Source organism: Callithrix jacchus, chromosome 2, assembly GCF_049354715.1.
Source record: "Callithrix jacchus isolate 240 chromosome 2, calJac240_pri, whole genome shotgun sequence".
NCBI classification, from domain to species: domain Eukaryota; kingdom Metazoa; phylum Chordata; class Mammalia; order Primates; family Cebidae; genus Callithrix; species Callithrix jacchus.
The window spans coordinates 116,225,944-116,251,154 of NC_133503.1; the positions used below are offsets into that span (position 1 = coordinate 116,225,944).

The window sequence follows — 25,211 nt, forward strand, 5'->3', positions numbered from 1 at the left end:
TATTGCTTTAAATATGTGGCTTGCCAATACTGCTTTCCAGAATTAAGCTTATCCCTCCATACCTCCCACCCCACAATACCCCACTTACTACTCCCTAAACCATCAAAAGAGCTGAAAACTAGAGGACTTCCTTGCAGTGGCAGAGCTTTCCCTGTTTGACCTTAAGAGATAGGAGATCAGGCCAGAATGTAAGCCTTTGCAGTGAGGCAAACCCCAAAAGAGAAAAGCCAACTGGGCTAAGAAAACCAATCTAATTCCTTTCCCCAAACTCAACACTCAGATGAGTCACTCCTCTTTTGTTAGTGCCGGGAAAATGAGAAGTGGGGTGAGACCAAAAATGTGACTCATATTAATGGGAAGAACATACAAGAGTCCGGGTGTGGGTTAGATGTTGCTCTAATGGGAGAATACCTCTTAGGTAAAATTATTGATTGAGGGAGGCAAAGTGGATGACATTTGTTTGAACAATGGATACTTTAGGCAGATCTAGAATGCATTAATATTTATCTCTTTCACTACAGAGGACTCCATAAAGACACACTGGGAGAATTTTATATTAGAAAAACAAATGTCTGGTCCAGACGGCAGAGGGAAAGAAAAATGAGAGTTAAACCTATATTTTGTGGAAAGGGTAAGGGACTATAAGGAAGAAAAACTAATACCTTTCCTCACTCATTGCAAGCTTCATGGCCGAGGCACCTATTATAAAAGATATTAATAAGAGAGAAGCATACAAATGTATTTAATATCAATGTTAGATGACATGGGAGCCTTCAGAAAGAAAGACCTGAAGACACAGGGAAACCTGTCTATTTTATGCTTAAGTGTGATGAAGAATGAACAGTGTGGCAGAAATGTGATTGGACAAAGGGAGTATAATTTCATGGCCATATACCAGGGGGAGTTTAGCAAGGTCTGATTGCTCACATTCTTCTCTGTGTCCCTGTGTCTTCAAGATGAGGACATTTTGTTCTGCCAGCTATATGGAGTGCACCTCTTGGAATGAGGGTCTTACGTTCTACTTTAGAGTAAACTCAGAATTCCTTTAAGGCCTATTTCAGGGGAAAAGGGGAGGAGAAGGTCAAAGAGACCTTCTGCTACTGCTGTTTTCTCAAATGCTAAGGTGCCATATTTTGGGGGTAGTGGATTCTAAACTCCGTCAGGACTAACTTAAAGAGCAGGTTAAAATAATTAAACTACAGCTGAGTCATCTTGAAAGGAATAGGGGAATATCAGAATGAAAGAGAGCACAATAATATCCCAGTAGTGTAATAAATTAAAAACTTAAGGAAAAGCAATGTTTATGGATGAGCACCTGGCAAAGATGTTGACTTTCACCAGGTTTCCAGGGCACAGACCTTAGAAACATCTGGAATCTGATAAGCATTACTGTCCAGTCAGTCTTTATTAGATGATGAATGAGGCAGTCTTTATTAGATGCTGATGATGAATGGAATATTGGGAAATCAGAGAAAATTATAAGGCTGATATGTAAGGCATTAAAGGCATCTAGAAGAGTTTAGATTTAATATATATTCTGGGAAGTATTTTGATTAAAACAAGAGGAAAAGAAAACCTAAAGTATATTAATAGCGTTAGAATCAGAGAAGAAGGGACACATTAGGGAAAAAAAATGAACATTCAATTCATTTTGAAAAGGAGAATGGGGGTAGAGATATTTATTTTATTACATCTAACAATTCAAAGAAGGAATAAATACTGCTAAGGCATTGAGCCTGGAGATAAGCATGTGATGGTGATCTAGACAGAACTAGGGAACACGGCAATGAACATAAAAGAGAAAGGTCAGAGCCAGAGATGGATAATTTGGAAAGTTCTGCATAAGAAGAATCTTTCAAGTCAAAGGGTAACAGAATCGCTAAGCCAAGTAGAAAGCAGTGAGGCTGGAAGGAAGCTAAGGCCATGGCTCTAGGGGAGCTCCCATGAGCCAAATGCCCTTTCTTGCCACCTATTTTTGTAAATACAGTTTTAGTTCACCATAGCCTTGATCCTTCATTTATATATTGTTTATAGTTGCTCTTGTGCTCCAAGGGAAGAGTTGAGTAGTTGACACAGAGACCAAATGGCTTGCAAAACCTGAAGTATCTGGCCTTTATAGAAAAAACTTGTCAACCCCAGATAAAAGAGGAAGAGCTACCAGAAAAGACATGCTAAAAAGGAAGTCTGAACCCAAGAAAGCATAGCTGCAAGGAAGTCAAGAGAGAATAAGATTTTAAAGGAGTAGGTGAAAAAAAAGTATACAATGGATGTGGGGAGGATGAGGCTTAGGGGAAAAAATTTTTGAACATTATGACTAGCAAATAGTTATTTGCCATTCCGAAATATCAATTTCTAGATGGGCCAAACCTAACACAAAATACTCAAGAGATGTATTTCTTTCTCACTTCCTATCTTCTTTTCTTCCTTCTTTAGTATTAAAACAATCTATTTCTTTCTGCCTTGCTTCCTTCTTTTCGTTCTTCTTTAATATTAAAACAGTATTAAAACATTTCTTCCTTCTTTAGTAGTAAACATTCCTTCTTTTCTTCCTTCTTTAATATTAAACTTGTAGCACTGATTCAGGTGCTGTTGGAAGATACCTAAAGACAAGAGGCACACCCATAGAAAGTCCTGTAGTAAAATAGTACGAGGTTTTAACAAGACAATATATGTGAAAATGTAATACACTATATGAAATTAAAGAAATTTGCATTGAGGCAATACATTACCACATACCATATACATGGTTTGGACGGAGTGCTTTACATTTAGTGGCTATTGTCAATAAAATGTCAAAGCAGGCTTTGAGAAATTTGGGATTATAGTATAATTTGGACAGCACAAACAAATTCTTACTATCTTTGTGACCTTGGGACAAGTTACTTAATTTCTCTTCATTTTACTTTGTTCATCTGAAAAACTGGTAAAATCATCACCCATTCCATAGAACTATCCCTCATATTCACCCTGGCATCTTCATTTCCATTGCATGATTTACAGGCCTGTATATTATTCATGCTCTGTTGATTGTCTAGTTTCATCTCTCACCTTCCTCACGGCAGACTCACTTCAGCTACATGAGCACTGCTTGTCTTTGCAACATTTCACCAATTCTTCTGTCTTCCTGGAAAGTACTCCCCACCTTGATCTTGTTATGCTGATAAATTTCTATGCCTTCTTAAAGACTTGGCTGAAACATGATCTGCTTTGTGACTTATTCATGTTCCCTTGAAAAATTTAAAGCATCATACTCTGCATTTCCACAGTGCCTCATACTTAAAGCACTTAGACTTAAGGTGATCAAATAATTTATCATCCTAACTGAGGCACTTTTAAAAGTGAAAGAGGATGCCATTAGTAATTATGCTGGGACAACAGACCTAAACTAGGACTGTCCCAGACAAACTCAGATCCATGGTCACTCACCTTTTCCTTATGTTGTGGTAATAGGTAATAATTTTTTACTTGTCTGTCATCTCCTCCCCACCCCCAACAAAATATACACATATATGCACAATCCTTAAATCCCTGGAAGGGGATGGCCTCAGTGCCCGGTATGATGACTGACACATAGGAAGCCGTTGATTAGTCAATTAATGTATTGATTAAATCATGATAATTTTATTGGAAGAGAACATTATAGCACAGAAAAAGAAAAGGAGATTGGAGGGTTCCTTTACAAGCAAATAAACTCCCCTGAGTAGAACGGATGTTTGGGGATTGGAACATAATTTGGGAAAAGATTTGGGAACTCTTGATCCTCAATCAGGATAAGGAATTTTTAACAGTGGAGGAAGGAGAAGGTTAAAAAAAGAATAATATGAGGATAACGGATAATTTTATGCAAGGTGAATTGGAGTGAATGGAAAGAAGAGGGAACTGCAGAGACTATTTGGATAAAATATTAAATTATGAAAGCCTGGATTAGGAATATTTGCCATTTTACGTTTTATGCTTGAGGTAAAAGTTGAGACCCTTTAGACTGCAAGTAACAGAAATCCGAATTAGCCTGGTTTAATCAAAAAGGGGAAACTGGCTGGATGCGATGGCTCAGGCCTGTAATTCCAGCACTCGGGAGGCTGATGTAGAAGGATCACTTGAGGGCAGGCATTTGAGACCAGACTGAGCAACAGAGCAAGACCCCATCTCTACAAAAAATAAAAAAAGAATTAGCTGGGTGTGATGATGCACAGCTTAGACCCAGCTACTTAGGAAGCTGATGGTGGAGAATCAGTTGAGTCCAGGAGTTTGTGGCTGCAATGAGCTATAATCATGCCACTGAACTCCAGCCTAAGTGACAAAGTGAGACCCTGTCTCAAAAGAAAATAAAAGGGGGTAGAAGGACTGAATTTATCAACTCAGCAAGCATAAATATGTAGGCATTGCTAGATCCAGGTTCTCAAACCGTGTTATCTCATTAGAAATCTTCTCTCCTCTTAGTGCTGCTTCTTACTGTATCAGATTCATTTTCAGTCAATTTCTCCCCAAAATGGCCTTCAGAAACTTTCAGCCTACTTTCTACCAGCATAACAACCCCAGTAGAAAGAGAACACTGCTTTGCCAACAATTCTAGCAAAAATCCTAAACAACTTTCTCATTGGATACCTGCCCATTCCTGAACAAATCACTGTGATGCAAGGGGTTATGGTCTGACTGGCGGGGCCTTGGTTATGTGCCCACTCCAGATGACAGAGTCAGCTTCGCCGGAACCAAATAATCTAAGTGTGGGGGTGTGGGGGGGTGAAGGGAGGGATGAGAGACACAGATAGAAGCAGGGAGATCTTGCTAAAGGAAAACTAACTTGTTTTGAAAAGAAAGAAAATGGGTATTAGGAAGCAAAACCAATAATGTTCTCCACATAAAGCCTATGGTGTTATTTGTTAGTTTGAAGATAACAGTGAGCTCCTTTAGATCATCAAAATCAAATCACAGAAAAAAAATTGTTAAGAGTAACATAAAAGTAATGATATTCCAAATGAGCAAGAATAAAAAAAATATTTGTTTTGAAGTACTTTAGATTGCATTTATGCAAGATATTTAAAATATAAGAGCTAAAATATAATTTGTTACCTTTAACCTTATAAATATGTTGTTTATTATAGTAGTAGACATCTCATGCTTATTATCTATAGAAAACAGAAATTATTTCACCTTTCCATCCAAACTATAAATGCAACAGTGTAGAAATGTCTGATTACTGATCTTTGAGAAAGCCATTATGGAGCCACAGGAGGGTTGAAAGGATGGTTTAAATGGCCCAATTTTTGTTGAATTTATATATAGTTTTATTGTGGAAACAATTAATAAAACTCTGTAGTCTGATATGACAAGGTCTCTGGATTTAAGAAATATTCATCAATTTGTTTGTAGAATTGATAGCATAATTCTGGAAAAACTACAAATGTGAATTTTCCCATGGTACGATTTTAGTGTTCCTAGTTGTCTAGATTAAAAACAATTTTTAGAAAGAATGTCTATTATTAAATTAGAAAAAAAAAACAAAAACGTTTTCATTAAGAGAAAGAAGATTTATGACATACAGGGAAACTAGCATTGACCTTTGAAGTGATGTCACTGTGGTCCTTCTCACAGGTTTTTGTTGTTGTTTTTGTTTATTTTTTCCATAAATATCCATGGATATCTCAGAAACAATATTGGGTTGGATGGACCATTGATCTGAAATAATGTGATAATTCTCTTATGTAAATATTAATAAAAACCATTTCCACAGCATCATGGCTGTAGGTGATAAGAATTTAATCATAGTCACTGATACCTTACTAAATCATTTTGATTCCTTTCAAGAATGTACCTTTCAAGAACAAGTTTCTGACGCAGAAAATAACCTGAACCAAGAATCCAGCTTGGTGGAAGCCATCTTTAAAGTATTGTACCATTGCAGTTTTTCTCCACAAACATTTGGAAATGTTTTTGTGAGCTACATGGAAGAAGAGCAATTATGGGACTTTTTATATAACATCCCAGGTATGAGACATTTACTGTTTGTAAAAGAAATGTTCTATAGATACTTATATATGCCTTTAAAGATGTTTAGAAGTTGTATTGATACTGGTTTTGCTGAATCTGTTGTTTGTAAAAGTTTACCTTACGTTTTTTCAGTATAAAGCCTTCTGTTGGAAATCATTAATTATTAGTTCCTGTAAAATTACATATACTTTGGGACAAGATGGAAGGGAGATTGAAAGGAAAATATTTTCTTTTTTTAATAATTAGGGAAAGTTCTATCATAAAAATTATTTTAATATTTATCACAGATTATGTTTTGCTATTGAGCATATAAGATATTAGTAAGATGTGAAAAGTATTTTGTGATTCTTGGGTGCATTTATTCAGCAACTTAATGTACAGTTCTATTGGTCAATTCCTTCAAATGTATAAGGCATTTATTATTATGACCATAGTGTGTCTCTGTACAAGGCAAGCATGTCCTGTGATCCCTTTGGAGAGAATATATTTTTTCCATCTGTATTCTTCTTCTTCCTTTAGCTAGAAAGGATAATAAAGACAATGCATGTTACATATTTGAACAGGAGATTTTGATGGGCTGCCTGTCATCTGACCAGTGTAAAGATTCTCACATTGTCTCATCCTTAATATTCTGCCTTTAAATTTTCATATTTAATATCTTGGGAAAACAAAGAATGAAAACTTAGACAATGATGATGATGATGATTATCCTGCTATTCCAATAGGATTTTTATTATTTACATTTAGTTTTCAACCTATAAACTTTCTTATATACTGCTTTGGAACCTGAATTTTCATTAAATATTTTGCTAGGCTCCATATAAAAGATCCAACTAGTTCATAATCATGGTTTCATTCCTCCTAGAGTTTTTGAATATCCTCCTGATATTACTTGAATATTATTCTAGCTGTTTTTAAGTCATTATGTTTCATCTTCTCTTGGTCATTATCCCTATGAAATAGCAATAGATAACTTCATGTTATGATTTTCAAAATTCAAATCTGTCATTTAAAGTTTTGGTAATAATGATCTCCTTTTAAAGTGTTATCTCCTAGTTTCCATTCATTCCCTTACTGCTTCTTGCTTCCCCAGGGGAAGGGCATATTTCTAGGTAAAAAGATTGAATTAGGAGCTTGTGTTTCTCATGTAGTCTTCACTGAATTGAAAGAAAAAAGTTCTTGAAAGTCCTACCACCCTCTGCTGCTTTTAGTTGTTTCTGGGGAAGTAAGAGCTGGATTTTCTCACAAGGTTATAAAGAATCTATGACCCTCATGCTTCAACGTCTATCCTTGTACTGTTAGGTTCTCGAACCATCTTTGACACTCACCACAAAACTATACTGAAAATGACCTGGAAGATATCAATGAATTTCAGGTGCTGCTGAGGGAAAATGAAACTGTTTCTTGCTCCTAATTTGACTTCTCTCCATCTGCATATTGAGAAAACCCTCCTCCAAATGGTCAGACAAGTCTCTGGAAACAGATGTTCCACATATTCAGAGTCAGAATTATGTGTGGAAGCTCAAAGGGGCAGAACTTCAAATGCAAATGGGTGAAACTCCCCTATCCTTGGTACAAGTTGTTGCTCCATAAACATGAAATAAACTCTGGAACCTGATGCCTGAAGTGGTCATGAGGGTCTGAACTTTTATCTTTTCTCTCCTATTTAAGTCTTTGAAAAGGTCTTTTTCTTTCTTCTGTTAGCAATCATGGTTATTTTTAAAATCCTAATAAGATAATACAAGGTACTAATTCATAACAAAATTAAGCCTTTTACTATGACTTTTGTTTAATTTGAAAACATAACATGTTTACAAGAAATACAGCTGAGACATGTAGTCATAAACCCACAATATTTACATTTTATTAATAATAGATCTATGCTTCAGTAAACATAATTAACCTACCCAGCTTAACTAAAGTACGTCTTTTTAAAACTTCACAGCTGGAGTTTCCTCCTGCTAAATCACTCTATAATTTCAGCATGGCTTACCTATAAAACATCGCAGTCTTATCCTTTTAGGGTAAAAGGACAAAGATGAAATGGTCAGTATTTTCATCTTATTGTTGAGTAAACAGAAAGCAGAGATATTAAGAGAGTTGCCTAAGATTGTCCTCCAATTAAGTTGGACAGACTTAGCACAGGAAACCAGATCGCCTCTCTCCTGAGCCAACAGTCCCCAAACTCTTTGGCACCAGGGACCGGTTTCATGGAAGACAATATTTCTAGCAGGAGGGGTATAGTTTTGGGATGAAACTGTTCCAGCTCAGATCATCAGGCATTGGTTAGAGTCTCATAAGGAGCAAACAACCTAGTTTCCTCGCATGCGCAGTTCACAATAGGGTTCACGGTCCTATGAGACTTCAAAGCCACTAATGATTAACAGAAGCTCAAGCGGTAATACTCACCCACCTGCTGCTCACCTCCTGCTGTGTGGCCCACTTCCTAACTGGTCACAAACTGGTACTCGTCTGCAATCTGGGGGTTGGGGACCCTATCCTAGGCCATGTTATTTCTCTTTTTTTTTTCTATTAGACTAAATTTTTTTGAGACACTACCTTTATAAACATATGAATTCAGTAATGAATTATACAGTCTGATTTTATAATTGGAATTCTAACTAACACATAACTCCTTAGGGTGGACATGAGCCAGGGAGGGAAGACAAGAATGAAAATACCCACTTAAGATTACTGCAAAAGCTATAAATACAAAAATAATTAAGTTAGGGACCTAATGTGGGCGTTTCTAAGGCCAATGCACTCTATAAGAAATAAATTTGTGAACAATCATTGGACACTTATGTTTTCAAAGTAAATCAAGCATTTTTCAGTTAGACAAATGAAAATATCCAAGCATAGGTTGCTTCAGCTGGTCTTTCAGATGATGTCAAAATAGGCTTGTAAATGAGGCAAATACTGTCAAAAATGGCCCATTTAATATGAAAGTAATATACTCAACAAATATTGTTCACCTGGCTCCTCGATATGGCATTGAGCTTACTTTTGTTTTCTGACTCAGTTTTCTTAACTCTCTCACAAACTTTGGGAAAAAAGCTTTCAATAATGTAGGAAAATTTCCCAGTTAAAGGTTGAGATCCAGAGTTTCCACTTTGGTTCTCTACTCCTCCTCAGCCTCATAAAGGCCTTTAAGAAGAGTTGTTTAGAGAGCATATATGTGCTAAATTGTCTTCTTGTTGCCAAAAGTAGTTTACAGTATCTTACCTTCCCATTAGGCACAGTGATTGGCTCTATCACCTACATAAATACCTGCAGCATAGTGTAGGCAGATTTTAAATGTAACCTTTCACATATTGAAAGGCTGTCTTTTTTCTGTGTTGTAACTAACCATTTATTCTGAGCCTTTTGTCACCATTCAGTTTGTTTGCAATCCACTTTTTCTTTTTCTGAGACGGGGTCTCACTCTGTAGCCCAGGCTGGAGCGCAGTGGCACGATCTCAGCTCACTGCAACCTCTGCCTCCTGGGTTCAAGTGATTCTCCTGCCTCAGCCTCCCAAGTAGCTGGGACTACAGGCGCACACCACCACACGTGGTTAATTTTTGTATTTTTAGTAGAGACAGGGTTTCACTATATTGGCCAGGCTGGTCTCAAACTCCGGACCTCATGATTCGCCCACCTCAGCCTCCCAAAGTGCTGAAATTACAGGCGTTTGCAATTCACTTTAAGAAATGTTTTAAAATATTTTATTGAGTGAATATATAAAATTCACTTAATTCAAGCAAAGAGTTCAGTAAGTTTGCTCAATGTAAAAATCTGTGTGACAACCACAATAATAAAGATATGGAATATTTTCTGTCATCTTCAAAGGTTCTTTCATTTCCCCTTTGCAGTCCATTCACCTTTCAACTCTCAGCCCCAGGAAGACACTGACCTGCTTTTTGTCATGATAGTTTACTTCTGATATCTTACAATCTCATATAAATAGAAATCTATGTATTCTTTTGTGTCTAACTTCTTTTGCTCAGCTTAATGTTTTTGTGAATTTTATGTTTATCATTAGTTTATTTCTTCTCATTGCGGAGCAGTATTTCACTGAGTAGTATTTTTTTTTTATCCACTTACCAGTTGGATAGACATTTTGATTATTTCTAATTTTGGGCTACAATGGTTAAAGCTGCTATGAATACTAGTGGATAAGTCTTTGTGATCAGGCATGGTGGCTCATGCTTGTAATCCCAGCACTTTGGGAGGCCGAGACAGGTGGGTGGATCACTTGAGGTCGGGAGTTTGAGACCAGCCTGACCCCATCAACATGGTGAAATCCCATCTCAATAATTAAAAAAAAAAAAAAAAAGTTTTGTGTGACTACAGTCATCCCTGTGAGGAATTCATTCTAGGAACCATTCCCCTTAATAAAAAAAATCCATATACTCAACATATACTTAACTCCGTAGTCAGCCCCACAAAACCTGCATATATGCAAGTTTTGCATCCTGCAAATATGGTATTTTCAATCCACATTTGATTGAAAAAAATCTCCATATAAGTGAACCTGTGCAGTTCAAACCCATGCTGTTCAAGGGTCAACTATGTATGTTTTCATTTTCAGTAAGTACTTAGAAGTGGAAATGCTAGGTGATATTATAAGTACATTTTTAACTTCATAAGAAACTACTGGTGGTTCACACTTGTAATCACAACACTTTGGGAGTCTGAGGCAGGCCAATCATGAGGTCAGGAGATCAAGACCCTCACAGCCAACATGGTGAAACCCTGTCTCTACTAAAAATACAAAAATTAGCTGGGTGTGGTGGCTCATGCCTGTAATCGCAGCTACTTGGGAGGCTGAGGCATGAGAATCCCTTGAATCTAGGAGGGGGAGGTTGCAGTGAGCCAAGATCATGCCGCTGCACTCCAGCCTGGTGACAGAGTGAGACACTGTCTCAGAAAAAAAAAAAAAAAAAAAAAGAAGAAACTACAAAACTGTTTCACAAAGTGGTCATATATCTTTATATTCTGCCCAATAATGTATAAAAATTTTGTTTGCTCCATATTTTTGCTGACACTTGAAATTGTCTTTTTAATTTTGGTCATTCTAAGGGGTAGGTAGTATGAACTCATGAAGCTTTAATTTACATTTCCTTCATGAGTAATGACATTGAACACCTCTTCATGTTCTTAGTGACCATTTGAAAATATTCTTTTGTAAAATATCTATTCAAAACTTTTGTCCACTTATTAATTAATTGTCTTACTGAGTTGTAAAGGGTTCTTTATATACATTGCACATAATTTCTTCACTTTATACATATATTGATAAAATTTCCTCCATGTCTATGGCTTACTTTTTTATTTTCTTAGCAAGGTCTTTTAATGGAGTGAAGTTTATAATTCTGATGAGTCCAGTTTATCAGTTTTTTAAATCATAGTGCTTTTTTGTGTCCTAAAAACAATTTGATTATCTAAATTATACTAGTATTTCTCCTCTGATTTCTTTTGGCAGTTTTATAGAGTTAGTTATGTTTAGTTCTATGATGGATTGTTGTATAGTGAGATAAGCGTTGGGGTTCATATTTTTCCACTTGGCTATATAATTTTTCCAGAAACAGTTTTAAAAAAGACTATTCTTTATAAATTGAATTACTTCAATGCTTTTGTCAAAAATAAATTGACCAGGTGATCAAATAGATGCATCTATCTCTGGACTCTCTATTATGATACTTGGCACTATAGGTTTATATTGTTACCTGCTTTCAATTTGTTCCATCTAATCTTTATTTTCCCTCTATTTTGGCCCTCTTTTGGATTAGTTGAGTATTTATCAGTCCTCTTTTTTAAAAGGCTTTTATATTTATCCATATATTTATAATTTCCACACCCTTCTTTGTGTTGATCTGAATCTCCAATAGGTATCATTTTCCTTCTACCTGAAGTACTTCCTTTAACATTTCTTGTATTACAAATCTTCTGGCATTAATTTATTTTAACTTGTGATTGCTTGTCAAAAAGTATTTTGCCTTCAGGTTTGAAATATTTTTCAGTAGATATGGAATTCTAGGTTCAGATTTTTAAAATTCTTTTTCATTTTTCCTTTAGAACTTTAAAGATGTTATTTTATTATCTTCTGGCTTGCATTATTTCTGACAATAAATCAGTGGAAATATTTACAGTATGTTTTCTTTTATGTACTATGTCTTCTTTTATAGTTGATAAGGGCTTTTCTCTTTGTCACTGCTTTTCAGTTATTTGGTTATGATGTGCCTCGTTTTGGTTTTCTTTGTATTTTTTCTGCCTAGGGTTTGTTGAGCTGCTTGGACCCAAGGATGTTTAATTTTTATCAAATTTGAAAATTTTTCAGCCATTCTTTCTTGGAATAATTTGTCTTTTGCTAGCCCCACTTCACTCCCCCTCCCACTTTTTCTGGGACTCAATTTCATGTATATTGTACCTCTTGGCATTGTCCCATAGGTCACTGAGGCTGTATTCTTCTTCCTTGCTTTTTTCTGCATTGTTTTTGCTTTTTAACCTTCTTTCTCTGTGTTCTTTTGTTTGGATACTTTCTATTGTATCTTCAATTTCAGTAATTGTTTTTTCTGCAGTGTCTAAATTACAATTAAGACTACATGGTGACTTTTTATTCCAGGTATCTTTAACTTCTAGCAATTCTATATAGTTTCTTTTCATATTTTGTATTTTCTCATTTAAATATTCTTAAACATATATGATGTCTGTTTTAAACCCTAGTTGCTCATTCCATCATATCTTTCATTTCTGGGTAAATTTCTATTGATTTACTTTTCTCTTGATTATGGATTACATTTTTTTCCATGTCTGGTAATGTTTTATTGGATGCTAGACATTATCAGCATTATGTTGTTGAGTCTCTAGATTTTGTTTTCTTCCATTACTGATTTTGTTGTATTGTGTTACTCGTGTATCACCTTGATCATCTTGAGAGATAGTTGTTTTCAAGCTTTATTAGGGAAGATCTAAAGTAGCTTTTATTCTAGTCCTGGTTTAGCCCATTTATTAAAACATTACCTTTTTGGGTGTCCTTTGAATGTCAGATATGCAATGATATCTTGCCACTTCGGTCTGAACTCAGACCTTGCCAGCCCTGTATGAACTCTGATAACTGTTCAGCTAACAGTTTCCCAGTAGTTGTTTTTCACTTGGCTTCCTACAGTCAGCCTTTCCACTGCCAGCATACTATTCTGTGTAAGATGGAAAGGAAAATGTATACAGATTTCTGAAGCTCTTTCCCTATGTAGATTCATCCCTTTGGTACTTTTCTCAGAAAATTCCAGCTGCCATCCTCCTCTGTCTCTTCATGTCAGTGAGACTTTCATGGTTTGCTTGACTTTCGGCTTCTGGAACTGTGATCCTGAAATACATTCAGACTTTACCTGATTTGATTTCTTTTAAAGGGAATTAGAGTGTTTCCTGTTGTCTAATATATGAAAATAGTTATTTTGCATATATTTCCCCATTTTCTAGCTTTCATGGCAGGAGAGTGAATCTGGGACTAGTTACTTTATTACCATTAAAATAAAAGTTTTTCTTCAAAGTTACAATCATTTTTTAAAATAACATGCTTATCTCAGGTAACAAGCCCACTAGACACATAATAAAATATTTGGAATTGGCTTTATCAGCTATTGACTGAAAACACTAATTTCCTAAGTAACATCCCTAAAAATGAAGGACTCTCAGTGTACTATTTTTCACTTATTCATTGTATCATTTTCTTGGCCACTAATACATTCATACCACAAATCAGAAGTTCATTTGAGAATAACTTATTTGCTATACAACTACTTTCAGGAACATGTTATATGATATTTGCTATGCTAAGTGACAATTCATAATTATTTTGTGCAATTGTACTTTAAAAAGGAATGAACAAATTACAAGAAAAATTCACACCAGAGATTGATTTTTTTTAAATAGTTTTAAGGTTTTTTCATAGTATTCATTCTTCTGTTCTTCTTTAAGTTAATGCAGTGCTCTATGGTGAAAAATGTTTTACATCAAATTCCTGTTTGTGCCTCTTTTCTTCCTCTGGTTCTTTCCCAGCACAAGGTTCACCCTGGGCCAGGCATGGTGGCTCACGCCTGTAATCCCAGCATTTTTGGAGGCCGAGGCAGGCAGATCACTGAGGTCAGGAGTTCCAGACCAGCCTGGCCAACATGGTGAAACCCCATCTCTACTAAAAATACACACACACACACAAACACACACAAATTAGCTGGATGTGGTGGTGGGTGCCTGTAATCTCAGCTACTAGGGAGGCTGAGGCAGGAGAATCGCTTGAACCCAGGAGGCAGAAGTTGCAGTGAGCCAAGATCATGCAATTGCACTCCAGCCTGGGCAACAAGAGAGAGACTCTGTCTCAAATAAATAAATAAATAATAAAATAAAGTAATAATAACAAAATAAAAATTTTAAAATGATTCACTCTGGTTGGACAAAAACTCTATGTTGGAAATCCCACCCAGTCCTGTCTTTTTTCCACTGGAATTTATACTCCAAAATTATCTCTTGCTTTCTTCTTACCATCAAAAGCTCTCAGACTAGCTCCCATCTAGTCTCAAAGGAAAACCTTTAGGCTACTTAAACTAGAAGTTGGCCAACCATTGCCTTTTGACCAAATCCAACCCACCATGTTAATAAACCTTTATGGGAATTGCCATGTTTATTCACTTATGTATTCTTTGTGGATAATTCTGTGCTTCCACAGTAAAGATGAGTAGTTGCAACAAAGTTCATCTGTCTTACAGTTTAAAATATTTATTATGTGTCTATTTATGGAAAAAGTCTTCTGACCTCCTGCTCTAATTAAATCATATTATGATATTAATGACAAATGTTTAATGTGTGTGTGTCCTTTTAGAGGCAATTGCATTTATATTAAAAATGTATTGGCCGGGCGCGGTGGCTCAAGCCTGTAATCCCAGCACTTTGGGAGGCCGAGGCGGGTGGATCACGAGGTCGGCAGATCGAGACCATCCTGGTCAACATGGTGAAACCCCGTCTCTACTAAAAATTACAAAAAATTAGCTGGGCACGGTGGCATGTGCCTGTAATCCCAGCTACTCAGGAGGCTGAGGCAGGAGAATTGCCTGAACCCCGGGGGTGGAGGTTGTGGTGGGCCGAGATCACGCCATTGCACTCCAGCCTGGGTAACAAGAGCGAAACTCCGTCTCAAAAAAAAAAAAAAAATGTATTAAAATACAATTTATATACCATAAATTTCATCCTTTTAAATGTAAAAATATCACCGTTCAGAGGTTTTTAGTAGATTCACAGAACTGTGAAACCATCAGCACCATTTAATTTTAGACCATTTTAATCACCCCAAAAAGAAATCCTGTACACATTAACAGTCCCTCCCCAGTTACTGACAACTGCTAATTTCTTTTCTGTCTCTATATTTTGCCATTTCTGGACATTCTGTATAAATTGAATCATACAGTATGTGAATTTTGTGTCTGGTTTCTTTCACTTAGTATAATATTTTCAAGGTTCATCCATGTTGTATCATGTATCAGAACTCCATTTCATTTTTTAATAATAGTCCATTATATGGAAATATACATATTGCTTATTGATTCATCAGTTGATGGGCATTGGTGTTGTTTTCACTTTTTGACTGTTATGAATAATGCTGGTATGAACATTAGCGTACAAGTTTTTGTGTGAGTATTTTAAAAAACTTCTTTTAGGTCTATACTGAGGAGTAGAATTATTGTAAACTACCAAGGAATTGAAGGCATGTCCCAACACACAGTTTGCAACTCTTCCTTAGCCTTTACATCCTGCTTGCACAGAGCCTCCAGATTAGTCAGAGGTGAGAGATTAAGGCTTTCTCAGGACTTTCTTGGATATGTGCACAGTCCTGTATGTGTGTGTCCTTCTAGATCCCAAGGAGTATAGCAGAGATATTCAAAATTCCTCCCCATTATGTACATGCACATCTCATTTCTCAGTTTTTCTTTCTTTCTTTTTTAAAATTAGCTTCTTGTTTGCCACCAGAATTACTACCTCAGGCAGCCACAGAGTTAAACCATTGCTGCTGACTGTTTTGACAAAACATCCTGGGGATAGAACATTTTCAGTCACTGAGTTTGTTTGAATAAGAATAAGCATTGTGAACAGCGCTTATTCCAGACAAGGCAAATAGTGACAATTTGGGAGACTGGGATTGACTATGTGGATAGGTCAGAACATACTCTGCCTCTTCCAGTGGCTGCTAGGCTTTTATAACTACCATGGCTTCAAGGCTGCTTGTTTTCAAGGATGTAGTAGAACTTGCTGAGGAATGGGAGCTGGGAAGAGAGCAGGTTAAAATGCCACAACGCTCACTGTTCTTACTGAGATTCAGCTGATTTTCTTGAATAAATGCTCCTTGGATTGTTGCAAGCCTGTGGTTAATTTCCAGAGTTCTCAAAAAATTATTTTAACAGTTTTTGCCAGTGTTCTGATAACTTTAATGGAGGTGCAGATTTTCCCAGGTCTTCACTCCATCATTCTGGAAGTGCTTCTCCACATTTTATATTTAAAGCATGCCTGAGGAGGCCAATGCCTTCATTAAAATTAATGGCTTTCTAATTCTGAAATTTTAAGAAATTTGAATCTAAAGCTGGAGATACTGGGGAATTCATATGTTACTCCATAGACTATGGACAATTTTAGATATACGTAAGATTTTCTCTAATTCTAGCACATTGCAGAGCAATTACAGAATCTGGAGGATTGGTCTCATTTAAGAATAGGGCAGGTTAAAGTGCCCCAGCACTTTGTAGAGGACTATTTAAATACTGCAGTAAAAGTAGAAAACGGAGAGTCAGAAGCTTGGCTGCTAACTTAGATGCTACATTTATTCGGAGTGGCTGGGTATGGCGTGTACGTAGAGACTGTGGATTGCTCCAAGCCATCCACAGTCTAGCCCTGTGAGTACCACAGCTTGATCTGACTAACTATAGAATACATCCTTGCCTTACTACCTATTGTCTGATCTATCACTTCCTGTCAGTGTCTTTATCTTCAAAAACTGAGAAAATTAGACAAGAGCTTGTCTAGATTAAATTTTTACATTTCTAACACCTAAAGTTATCAAGCATCAAATAAACTGTAATTTTCTAAAGCAGGAAAATATGCTAATGTATTTGCAGATTTTCAATGATGTTTTGTTACTTTTGACTCCCAGGTTACTTATAATTTATCAGGAGACCTTATATCGAATGACTTCTGGTTGGTAAATATATTAATAGAATAATTATTTAGACCAATCCTTTTTACTTAGAAATATTCAGATGTAGTTTCCATTGCTTTTATAAAGCCACACTAGGTTACTCTTTATTGCATGTAACATCTTTCTTAGCAGTAGCCTGAAAAACTCCAACAAAATTATCTTTGTTCTGATTCTTCTAACTTATAGGAATTTTAAAATAAAAATAATGAAGTTTCTTTTTGGAAATCCCACCACATCTGTTATTACCAAAAGTCTAAAAGATCATACTGATAAAAATTATTAAACAATTAGTATCTTAGTGAACATATAAAAACTGCTTTATATCATTCTTAGGATTGCTGCTTATGACCTAAAGCACATTCTCAATTTAGGACCCTCATTTAGCCCGTTTCTAAGGGCTCCTGATTACTGTGTTGTAAAAGGAAGTAGAGTCACAGTTCTTTTCAACTTTGTGTGTGCTCAGCTGTGACATATTTGTTATTTTCTTCTTAACAGTCTTAAATAGAGTCATGGAAGGCAAAAACTGACAAAGACCATAAATATTATCTTGTCCAGCCCTTCTCGCCCTCTCCCCTCACCATTCTATAAATGAAGACACCGAGGTGCCTCTTAAAGTTTCTATATTTTAATGTTGGTTTGAAACCTTTGAAAATTAATTAGATAATGATGCAGGTAGTCTTTAAGTTATATGATTCTGAGTTTTATGTTTCTTTGTTTTCATTTGTTAATTTAAAATGAAAAATGGAAACAAACTATAATAATAAAAATCAATAATAAAAAATTATTATCATTTTAAATAATCTTCTCCCTCACTTCTCTCCTTTATGCTAATAATGTAGAATTAATAGTTTGGGCATTTAGCAGATGGATTTTAGCCTACTGTATTTTTCCCATGCTATGTGTCTTGGCAATCTAGGGACCATTTCCAACATTTTGCTGATAAGGAAACTCTTGGTAAGATTTCAACACTGCATTGATTGACCGTTTGTAATGAAAAAAGAAAGAAAGGAAAGAAGGAAAAAGGAAGGAAAAAAATGACCTGAAATTCCATCAGTCATTGATAATCACCATTAACATTACAGAGTACATCTTTTAATTATTTTATATATGTGTATAGATATATATTTTTAATAAAAATAAGGTATCATACTGTTTTCTAACCTGCTTTTATTTTTACTACACGATATCTGGCTTTAGGCTGCATTGGTGGTGTAGTGGTGAGCATAGCCACAATATGTGGCTTTATTGTGTAGATAGAAATACTAGAGCTACTTATACAAATCACCTATTATTGAACATTGATTGATTTTAGTTTTTCCTTCTATCCTTTGCATATATATGTTTAATTAGAAAAAGTCCTATAGAAAGGAATATGTGAGTCAACTGATAAGTAAAATGTTGAAGCTTTGACATTATTGCCAAGTTGTCATCTAAGGTCATACAATTTATATTCTCATCAGAAGAGTCCAAAACTACCAATAAATATATGTACTGTTATCTTATTGCCATTTCTTTTATTACCAAGAAGAAGAAACTTTTTAAAAAAATGTTTTATAGGCTGATTATCAATGATATGATTTCTTGGTTAAAAGCAGCTCTCCTTTCCTGTAGCTTTAAACTAGATTATTATGAAACTGAATTCTAGCTGAGCAAGGCACAACTGATTTGCTAGGTTCTGCTAACCATAATATGCCATCTGATTTTAAAGTCTCAACGTGCGTGGATCACGAGCTAGAGATCATACGATGCTTGAGATTGGCACTGACCGATGCCGTCAAGGACATTGTACAGCAGATAGTATCTGTGATGAACTCTAGGAGAAACTGTGAGACAAATCTAAATAAGCACAGTGTTCCTGATTGTTTGCTTGAGAGCATGCCAAAAGAATGGAATTATAGTCCAAAAGAAACTACAAGGAAAGAATCAAGCAAAAGTAAGTATACTTGTTTCTCTTTAAGAAAATACACCTGAAGAAGCAATTTTCTAGGATATGCAATCAAGTAAAATTCCAAAAGTTATAAGAATCATGAACTATATTAATCTTCCTTTCACTAAGTATATTTGGGACCCTTAAGTTTATTTTTATTTTTACTGTGAACCACATGATCAAGCAAACTAGAATGGAAGATTATTCAAATGGTCTTCCTTATTTAACTACCAGTTCAGGATTTTCTGTTATATTTTGTGTTCAGGCTAATATTCACAGATGAGTCACATGATTTTGACTAATTTTATTAAAATCTGTTGAGTAACTTAAAATCCATACTCTAGAGAGGATTGCCATTTAATTATTCTTTAAGTTTTTTTCCTGCAAACACTAATTATTACCTTCTTTTGTTAAAACACCTACATTTGTAGCTTTTAGGTCAAAAATAGCACCCAGTTTCGTAAGTACATGTATTTTTCTGACATGGTATTTTCCACCCCCCAGTACCTCTGGTTCTAAATTGAGTGCATTGTTCCTATTCAGAATAATGCATCCACCAAGTATACTTAAGAACCATCAGTTACCTACACGATTTCTTTATTTTATTAGTCAAGTCCTCTCTTTCTTAGTTTCTCCCTACCTAGATGTTTCCACTTTTCCAGAATTTCACAAGATTCCTTTGAATGGATATTGTGTACCTGTATTCATGAATCTTCTTTTGATTTTTTAAAATAAAACTTTTTTCTTTCATATTCATCCTTAAAGAAGAATATTTTCACTACTTCTAAGGAAACTTTCTCTAGTTTTCTAGTTTCTCCAGAAAAACTAGAGAAAGTTTTCTTAGAGTCAGTGAAAATATTTTTTCTCTAACTCTAAGGACACTGTCAACAATAAAATATCCAGCTGAACTCACTAAAGTTAATTGAAGGGTCTAGGCTTTCTTTCATTTTTCTCCATGGAGATCCTAAATAATGTGACCTTATGTTACAAACTCAAATCAATTATCTATCTGTGACCTTTCATAGTAATGCTTTAATACTGTCCAAGCCTTATTAAACTCCCTTTGACTCTAGTAAAGCCATTTAATTGAAATTGGAAAATGTCACCTTTTCATTACTTAAGAGTTCTTTCTTTTCTAAGAGTTGTTGCCATCTCTCTTTTGTTCTAGCTTTTGTATATTTCGTATGTGTGGAGCAATTCAGGAGGCATGACTTATAGTTAACATATCATGCCATATGAGTAGCACTATTTTGCTTGTGGCTTTCAAGTCATTCTATTCATGAACAATTTTGCTTTTTCTAAGCACTTTGGAATTCCTCCATACCATTGCAAAGAGCCTCTTACTCCAAAACATGCTTACTTATAGATACCAATTGTTAGAGTTTTCCTTACTAAATAATAGTTTTCATAAAATGCTCATTAAGAGGAATACAACATAAAAACAACCAGGAAGGAATGTCAGATTCCATGAATATGTAAAAGAAAGTGATGGGAGAAAATGATTTTATAAACCATTTTGTGCATTTTGAGAGGATATGACAATAAGAGATTGCCATTGTTCTTCTTTTTTTTGAGACGGAGTTTCGCTCTTGTTACCCAGGCTGGAGTGCAATGGTGCGATCTTGGCTCACCGCAACCTCTGCCTCCTGGGTTCAGGCAATTCTCCTGCCTCAGCCTCCTGCCCATTTTTCTTCTTTACCACCCTTTGAAATGCTATGGGGACTTTTAGACTGGCCCTTCTTAAATTTTATTTTCACTACAGAATATGAGACAAAGAATGTGCACATGCTGGACATTAAGTCATTTATTAATTTCATTATTCATTCAATAGAAATTTACTAAGTGAGACACTACTTACTACATACCAGGCACTGTGTTTCAGATCAGAGATAAACCTAAGTGTACAGCATCTCCTCTTGGTGCCAGAAGACTAGTGTAACTGTTTAAAAATGGGTACAAATAAGAGATGTACAATATTTTTGATATATAAGAAGAAAGAAAGAAATTAAACTTCACTAAAATTTCACATGGGATTGTCACTGGAGACCTTTCTTGGTCTGTGAGTGAGCCAGTGTGTGTTGAGGACAATATGTGAGGAAGCTTGAGGGAAGAGCAGGGCACCATGCTCTTGGGAAGAGGCCATGCACAGGGTGACCTTATTCCTCCTTTAGCTTTCAGCACACAGTAATGAATTAGAGTTGTCCTTTGTATTACAGATGCTACTTGTAACAAAATTAAACCTCATAATACATACAAGTGACTTTAACATCTTCCTATAAACCAGTAAGTCAACTGCAGTTTAAAACTAGTAGTGCTGGAAATGCAATCAAGAGCAAACCATGACAAAATGAAAAAGCTCCCACTTGTTTCTATTCTTAATATGAGCTCTTCTCAGCCATACTGTAAAATAATGATGATTTCAAGAGATTTGGCCAAAAAAAAAGAATTGTGAGGAAACTATTTGAAATTTTGAAATATGGCTTCCCATACATTTTGTTAGATGTGAATCCCTCCTAAGCCAGTATTCAGCCTTGAGATATTAGATAGTTTGGAGTCATCTTGATAAACAAAAATTTTCTACACTAAGTATCCAAAACATGAAGATAAACTTCTGTATTTTTTTTCTACCATGCTTTAATTTAGTGATATATAATCATGGTTCTTACAAAATTTGCTTAACTAATTATAAATGTTTAAAGTCTTTTAAAAAATCTAAATTACTAAAAGACAAATAGTCACTACCTAAGGGAATATTTGTCCTTCTTGACACAGTAAAAATGACAGAACATGGAAACCACTATGGTAACAAACTAAAATGCATTTCTTTATTTATTGGCAAATACTGTGACATTAAAAAACACTGAAGATTTAAAGAAATAAATATTACAATAAAGATTACAGTGTACATTTTCCAGAGAGTTGGATGGAAGTTAGGATGGTTCTGATATAGCTCTGCTTTTAGATATTTGTTTCATTATATTTCAAAGAACAAATACACAAAGAACTAGTTGTTTTGTTTCTTTGATAAAAATTAAATGAAAGATACACCTGAGAAGATATTTTCTCAACAGTAAATTACTTTTTTAATGAAAATAATCCTTTATGGGAAAACTTTCCGAGTAATTGTTTTAACAGAAACAATGAGTTCTAGAGAGAGGTAACAGAAGTAGCAAGTATCATTTAGGAAAATGTGTCCATGCCATTGGTCACATGCAGAAACAGCATGTTGAGAAGGAAATTGATGGCAGAAATACACAAAATGCTATAAGAAGTCATTAGTATAATGTATAAAAAACAGGCCTATTGGTTTTATAAGAACCGGTGTCACCTACAAAAATATCATATCTGTTCACTTAAGAATTTAAAATTAGGATTTTCTAACATGATGTAAAATATAGCCAATGGAGAGTTTCAGTGACTCTTGAATACTTTTCTTAAAAATAGAAAAATAAAATATTTTCCATTTGTTTGCAAGAACAATGAATTGACATAATAAATGATGGATATTTATTAGTCAAATTTCAACAACAGCCTTCACCTATTTGGTAGTTAACACTGAAAAATAAATGCTATGATTTTGTGGACACAGCTAAGGATATACTTGTTTCACGTTGACCTATATGTGTTTGTATAGTAGCTTTTTCACCTATGAAGCCATGAAAACCTGATCTTGAAACAAACTGAACTTAGAACTTGACCTTTGTATGATGAAGTGTTAAGCCTAGATTTTAAAAGTAATAAATCATATTAAATAACATTATCCTCATTCAACAAATTGTTACTGATCTTTTCTACCATTATGAAATAAGATTGTAAAAATTAATTTTGACATTATTTTCTTTACCTCATTTATTGTAAATTTCCTTTTTGCACGTTTTATCAACCACAAATATATTATTACAGTAGTATTTTACAGAAAAGAAGAAATGACAAATACATCAATATACATATATTGCATTCGTCCTAAGACATACATTTTCTTCATACTTTATCAGCTCTAAAATTGGAGGACACTTACAATATATTACATAATATATGGCTTAGACAGAAATCGACTTATTTAAATAAAGACAAAGACAAGTGTGTAGCAGTCAAAAGATCCTTCTCTGGTATGTTGTTGACATCATCATAGACACAGAGCTCTTGAGATTAGTAGACTGAATTTATTAATTTGTTATTAGTCTAAAGGTTCTGATTCAAATTTGCCTTAAGCGTTAATGAAATAGCTGGGGATTTGAGTACCTGTAGTCCTCAGAGTTTATAAAATATCAGTAGAGTGTAGGTATGAAGAAGAAAATTGGTAATCTGTACTTAATATATACTTAGATTGTCAAATGTTTTCTTTAAGTCAGAGGGCATATAAGATACAATCTTTCAAGTTAAGACCTGACAGCAGACTAGGGACTATGAAACACAAATACATAAAGAACAATGAGACATTTCAAATCACTTAAGAACACTAAAGAAGATTTGCTTTATCTATATTTTAAGACTCAGCTAAACACATTCATTTGAATAAAAAGAAAACATTTATTGAGTAACTATTTTTTAATCAAGTGCTGAACTAGGTGCTTTCACATTTATGATCTTATTTAATGCAACAGCCTTAGGAGATTATTCAAATATGTGTTGGACCTAGTTTTTACAAACTTATAAAGACTGCTTCAATTAATTTTTAAAATGATTCTTAAGTTGTCATGGATTGCAGAGGAGTCACTAGATTAGACATATTTTCCAAGAGCTTCGTACTTTTTTGGAACAGAGTGACTTTTTAAATGTTACACATATCTTCAGAAAATGTTCACATTGTTCTGTTAGTTTTGTTCAGCAAAAACAGTAAAGAATGTTTTACCAAAGAACTCAGAGCTACTCTCTTTTGGCTTCTCATTCAGTTTTAATGTCCAATTTCAATTATGTATGTAGTGGATTAAAACACTCTCTGGCTCTGTGGGATAATCAACGAGCAAAGAGCTTTGTTTCCCATGCTCTGGAGTTTATAGGCTAGCCTTAAGGACAACTCATGAAGATATAACATGAATAATAATAGATGATAATACAAAAATGACACAACATAGCCTATTATGGGCCTAATTACCAAAATGGTCATATAGATAATATATTCAAATACATTCACAAGATGGGAGAGGACTTTGAACTAAGAGTTGAAGATTTATTTGTGAACCATGAAGACAGAGGGCATTCCATTGAGAGTAATGAGATACTCAGAAGTTTAAAAGCAAAGAGGATAAAGCATGTTAAAGGTCTTAAAGAAAAGGGTCATGGAAACAGGCTGAGGCTAGACTGTGGAGTATTTTGACAGCAAGGCTTAGGAGACTGATCTCATAACAGTGGTAAGTAGCTAAAATTTTCATAGAGAAATTGGATAAGAAAGTTCATAGGGATGAATTCAGTTTTATAGTGCACGGGAAGGGCTGGACATAGCCTGGAGAAGGGAGATGAGTTAGGAAAATACTTCCATAGTCCAGGTACCATTTGTGAAGAAGGGCATGGTCTAGGTCTGTAACCTCACCTGGCCCCAGGAACAAGATGTCAGCAATAAAGGGGTAGAACTATCTGATCACTGATTAGCTATGAAAGATCAACAGGAACATTTAACAGGAAGGAAGAAAGGGAGGGAGGAGGAAAAATGAGAGGGAGGGAGAAGGGCCAAGCTAGTTTGGAAGACAATGAATTTGCTTTTAGTTATATTGAGTTGACAGTGATGAGGACACAGATGTGGAATGCTTAACAGAAAGCTGGAATTATAGGACTACAACTTTGGAGAAAGCCCAAGATTTCAGATCCTGGAATCATGTAGAAGAGTGGTTTCCAACCAGACACAGCTTTGCTCCCAGGGGACATTTGGCAATGCCTGAAGACATTTTGGTTGTCACCACTGAGGGGGATGCTACTGACATCTAGTGGGTGGAGGCCATAGATTCAGCTAAACACCCTACAGGAGGTAGTACATCTCCTCACAACAAAGAATAATCCAGCCCAGAATGGCAATAGTGCTGAAGTTGAGAAACCCTGATCTAGAGAAGAACAAATACATAGCACCAAACAAGGGAGAACATGTA

At 35.2% G+C, this 25,211-nt stretch overlaps 1 protein-coding gene across 19 annotated transcripts in view; it reads left to right on the forward strand.

Annotated features, from left to right (window-relative positions):
• Positions 1-25,211, forward strand: part of KIAA0825 (KIAA0825 ortholog) — a 451,052-nt gene that overhangs the window by 186,072 nt on the left and 239,769 nt on the right. For 15 of the 19 annotated variants that reach the window (XM_035292225.3, XM_008991795.5, XM_017969783.4 and 12 more), the window contains 2 exons: positions 5,806-5,985; positions 18,913-19,137. In XM_035292225.3, the coding sequence (XP_035148116.1) occupies positions 5,806-5,985; positions 18,913-19,137 (405 nt within the window). Of the gene's footprint in view, positions 1-5,805; positions 5,986-7,290; positions 7,615-18,912; positions 19,138-23,126; positions 23,339-25,211 lie in introns of those variants that run through there. The other 4 variants (XM_054252590.2, XM_078365164.1, XM_035292240.3 and 1 more) reach the window with 3 other exon arrangements.